Here is a 5,252-nt window from a genome sequence, read left to right on the forward strand (position 1 = left end):
TAAATTCTTCTGTTTGTACTCTTATTCAGGGATTACGCCGAAATAAACCATTTTTGCATAAAGCTGAATTCCTACAAAGGCTACAAAGTTTTAACACTTTCCAAGATAAGCTCTTTGACAACTTTGTGTTATTTTTACACTTTAGGGCTTTCAGCCCAGGTTGAAAAGCACTGACCTTTGAAAGCTACTTTCAACATATTAGCCAAAAATGAGATAGATTCTGGGTGGAGTGAGTTATATAGCTTATTCTGTCTAACAAACATCCGAAATATTTGACCTTAGATAGCAATCGATCCTCTGTCCCAGCTAAAAGATGCCTGCCAAGGAAGAGCTACCCTCAAGGGGATGGGTCCTAGGTCTGCTGTGGTACCAACTTAATCAAACCATCAAACACACACATGCACACACACCCCCAGTGGTGATAACTGCTGTGGAAATCTCTGTGTGTCAGACATTTCAGTCAGAGGCACTGACTGGCAGCAAGGGGGGTGGGCGGGGGCAAAATTAGCCAAGGAGTCTCTCTGTAACCCACAAAATCCCCTCTCTTTTCTAGAAACAACAGCAATAAAGTCAGCTGGAACTCCCCCCCAAAAAAGGGGAGGAGGAAGAAAAGAACTGTGTTAATAAAACTTGAGCCTTCTTTGTGTACAAGTAATTTTCTTGCCCCAACCAACATCGTCAGTAAGCAAACAAACAGGATTTGGCATGAAGGGCACAACCAATCAGGCACCTGACCTGTGGAATTGTCAAGAAAACAAAACAAAAAAAAGAGTGATGTTGTTAACGGGGACGGTGTATCCGAGTCAGCAGTTTGATGTTCACATCTAACCAACTGATCTTCCTGACCCTTGCCTGGAGACCGAGCAGCTTTTTGGGCTGTTAGCTTTCTCAATATATAACTAAACTTTTTTAGTTTTAAACTGCTCCGTAGAGTAGATAAGCGATTCTCACAAGCGGGAATTATCTACCCGTTTCAGACCATACTCCCCCAGCTCAATGCTGCCTTTCCTACAGGAATATTAGGTGATTTTTCTAGTAATGGTGACCGTAACTAATTGATAATTACTTTTCTACAACATAATCAAGCACAGTTTAGATGGACTAACTAGATACCACTTTTCTACATTTAAGCAGAAGGTTTGACTGAGCACAAAGCATGACCAAGTACAATGAGGTTAATATATTCCTTGCCAAAGATCTTGTGATAAAATCATTTACATCAGCAATTGATCTCAAACTATGAGGTGCTGTAAGAACTAAAAACAGTTTTAGGGTAACTCCTCCATTATCTGCAACTATTTCCCAGACACTAATACACATAACATAGCAATGAAAAACACTTGATACAAGTGATCTAAACGCAGGAGCTCCAGCAAGTTAAACAGAACCATAGCTGCCTTAAAACTGTAGCAGTTCCCCTACTGACGGCAGGGAAAAGAAAGAAAAGATTCAACAGTCATATCTCATGTCTATAGCTTCATCCAAACTTTTATCATCGTGTGTACTGGCAGCTAAAAACGTAGTTACTGGTGACCCTGTCACATTGATTACACTGGTGCTTGTGCTGGCATTGCGCACCGCAATGCTTGTCACATTAATGCCCAAAGTAAGCCTAGTCTGCTCCAAGGCCTTTTCTGGCACTGCAAATGCCTCCAGCTTCTTCTCCCCATTAGCCATGTAGGAGTTTTGGCAGCCACGGCATATGCAGTCAAGGCAGGCTTTGCGGTTAGAATAGCAAGGGCAGCGTTGGCCACGGCATGTAAGAACACTTGGATTTTGGGTGGCACGACCACATTTACACCCTTTCTTTTCTTGTGGCTTTTTATACACAGTTTTTGTTGGGCTTCCTGGCATAACATTACTGCTAGGAACTTTCTCCTTTGCTTTGTCTTTTGTTTTCAGCACCCCTGGTTTGGCTTTCGGGTGAGATTTCTTAGGGGCGTGTTCTAAATTCTTTTTCATGCTTTTGTTAGACAGGAGCACAGTTTTACTTATTTTGGGAGTAGTGCCTCCATTAGGTACAGTTGCAATGGGCTGCAAAGACATTTTATTTTCCTGTTTCACTGTTACAGGAGCCGATGCTCCCAATGTTGGGCCACAGATGATGCTGGAAATGGGGAGAGGTTGAACCTTTTCGCTGTCGCTTTCCGATCGAGATCGCTTTCTGTTTAACTTAACTACCTTAGGTGTGGCCGCTGTACACGAGATTCCATGAGGAGAAGCATCTGTTGACATGAAAATGTTATGGCTAAGAGGTGGGGGAGAAAGCTGCAGGAAAGGGCCATTAGTCATGTTTGCTTCCAAGCTGGGCTGCAAATTAGAATCACAGACTTCAGTATTCGAAACGGTCTCTAAGCTCCGGAGAACTTCCTCAACACTAAGCAGAAGCGAGCCACCTGGTTTTATATCTTCACTGAAACTGCAGATGTCAATGCCTGTCGTACACAAGTCACTAGTAGAAACTGTATCACACACAGGCTGCAGGCTGCTAGAGATGTCCTCAGTTTTTATATACTCTCCAGTACTACAGACATCAATTGTGTTTGCGTGTTCAGGAGAAGGAATATTCACTCCAAGTTTATCTACCGAAAGCCCATTACAATTGGGCAACCCGTTGATAACAGAACTTCTAATATCAATGTTGTGTGTGCTTTCAGGTATTGACGTAAAACTAGCTGGAGGATCAGTTGTGAGTTCTGAGGTTGAAGGTACTGGGGAATGTGTCAAACACAAAGCCAAGGCTGTATCGGAAGGTTTTTCGGTCTCTTCATGGAGTGGTGACCCATCTTTGAGCAAAGCCAAAAGATCTGCAGAACAATCAACTGCTTGAATAATATCTCGTGCCAGTGGAGTTTGCGTTATGTATTCGCAGAGTTTCTTATAGCAGTTCACCAATATGCTTAACTGCTTATTCTCCTCAAACTGTTCGTAGTCCTTGCACCAGCTACATGACGGTTTCATCATCATCTTCTTGCCTTTACAAGTTTTGCAGACATAATGCTGACATGTGGAGTTCGTAGGAGCAATAGGATCTTGTAGCAAATTTCCTAAGGAAAAACAAAACCCAAAGATTACAATGGACTCAAGGCAGGTTTCCAGGACGGTATGGGATGAATTTTTTGTACTATCAAAAAAATTGCCTGAGAAAGTTCAGTAAGTCACAAGAAAAAATACTATCCAGACCGTAGTCTAAAAATTTTCACAGCTGCCATAGCTGGTTTTAAAACAACATTAAATAAAAAAAAAATTTAGAAGCAAACGGTCACAGCATCATTTGTGGTGCTGCTGCAGCCTTCAGAAACACTCCCAGCTAAAACACTACCAATCTCCTTCAGCAGTTTTTTCCATTGAAACTTGCAAAACGCACAAGATTTCTATGAATTTACCTAAAGTGCAACAATAAACTCCCATGAAGAGCTACTGCAGAGATTTTAATGAAATTAATGAAAACAAATGGCAACAGAGCAGAGGGAAACTCTAAAAGGAATGTACAAGTGATGAAATCTCAACCCCAAAAAGAAGACACAGCAGACTTTACTTTTCATTTAGCTGGGACTAAAAATAGAGCCTAGCTTTGTGACAATGCCATGAATAAAAGCACAGAGTTTTTAACTTTGCAAGCTACAAAAACAAGTAAATGGATCCCATGAATTCTTATAAACACTGAATAAAACACCTAGTAATATATTTGAATAAAAATGGGAGAGGGAAAAAAACCCAACACAAACCCAAAAAACTGTATTGGTCTCTAATGGATCACTCTTGTGCCAAACCAGAAGGTGCAACAAGGCAACTATTAACATATTCTGGGGAGCGGTGGCACCTGGTTTTCCAATTCAGACATACATCAGTGAAATAATACTTGAAATAGTGGTATTGTCATAGCCATGATGCTTAAATACTTTAAAGTGTCAACAACAGCTCGTGTCCTGAGCAGGAATGAAGAAGTCAGAAGAAAGGATTTTCTCCAAGATCTTACTGTTAAGAATAAAAAAACTAATAAAAATCAGTTGCTAAAGGAATTAAACACACCTGAGAGCACAGAAAGTTTCAGACACCCAGTACTGACAATCTGGAAGGGTATGTCTCCAGATCTTTGAAACTGTAAAAACCTGAAAGAATGTTTTTGGGTTTTTCTTAAGAATAAAAAAAATGAAATATGAAAGAACAGAGGTAACTGAAATTCTGTATAGAAATAATCAAACTAGTAACTGTATGCAGAAAATGACAGTATTGCTTTGCTATTTCTAGCCAGCTCTAGGACAGAAAGATATAGTACCTAAATTAAATTTTAGATTATCTACAGCAACAGGCCTCCCCTCCTTTCCAAGCAGCAGCTTTTCAGCTTTGATCAGACTTTTCTCCCCATAAGAAGCCTTTGTTGGACGATTTACAACCATCAGTGAATTCTCACCCAGATTTTCCAAAGTGAAAACATGCTGCTATGAACAAATGAATAAAATTAAACAATTTGGGAAGAGAAAGCAAAGTGCATATGTTAAAACAAACTGAGATTTTACAAAAAAAAGTGTTTAACAAAGATATTTTCTCTCATCACTCACTTGCCAAGGAAATTCTAATCACATGGACCTTTCGTAACCAATCTGTGATAGCACTTTGAAGGAACATAAGTAACTGGACCTGGCTGAGTTGACTTAGTTAGCAACTAAAGAATAAAACCCAACCTTTCTACCTTGTATTACCTTAGCCAAGAAAGAATCCAAGCCCTCAGGTAGAAGAGCAAGACATACTATACTAACCCTTTGCTGTAGTAGTGCTTAAAATACGAAACTTGTCCCCCACTCTGTAGCTTTTGTCAAAATGTTCCACTCCCTCTCCTAGCCTAACCCTCTGTACTTTTCACTATTCAAAACACTTTTGAAAATTCAACTTTTTGTGTGTGTTTAAATAGGAAATTTGCATTAGCACAGTAATTCTGCAACACTCTTTAATTCCATGAGTGAGCAGACTACCCCATTTTCCCTTTGAAATCTGAATTCTCTGGTACCTCTTTGGGAAAGGGCTGTTCCAGCCCTCCATCAGAGCAGTCTTTCAGCAAAAGCGGCTTGATGTGCATTGTTATTTGTTGCTCAAAAAACAGGAGTCAGTGCTGAACTCATCAATACATAGTATTTTTTTTAATAAATGGAGAGAAAATCTAATTATTCAGAAAGTTGGCAGGTGGCACCCATCTACACAATGTCAAACAATGAGACCTGTCGTTACAGCGCGACTGGAACAGGGGCTGTAGG

At 40.2% G+C, this 5,252-nt stretch overlaps 1 protein-coding gene across 1 annotated transcript; it reads right to left on the bottom strand.

The window, feature by feature from the left end:
- Positions 1-968: 968 nt before the first annotated feature.
- On the bottom strand, positions 969-3,222 carry MSL2 (male-specific lethal 2 homolog (Drosophila)). The gene has a single exon (XM_010295247.1). The coding sequence runs from the start codon at positions 2,965-2,967 to the stop codon at positions 1,450-1,452; it is 1,518 nt and encodes a 505-aa protein (XP_010293549.1). The 5' UTR covers positions 2,968-3,222; the 3' UTR covers positions 969-1,449.
- Between the last annotated feature and the right edge of the window lie 2,030 nt (positions 3,223-5,252).

Source organism: Phaethon lepturus, unplaced genomic scaffold (assembly GCF_000687285.1).
Source record: "Phaethon lepturus isolate BGI_N335 unplaced genomic scaffold, ASM68728v1 scaffold15229, whole genome shotgun sequence".
Taxonomy (NCBI): domain Eukaryota; kingdom Metazoa; phylum Chordata; class Aves; order Phaethontiformes; family Phaethontidae; genus Phaethon; species Phaethon lepturus.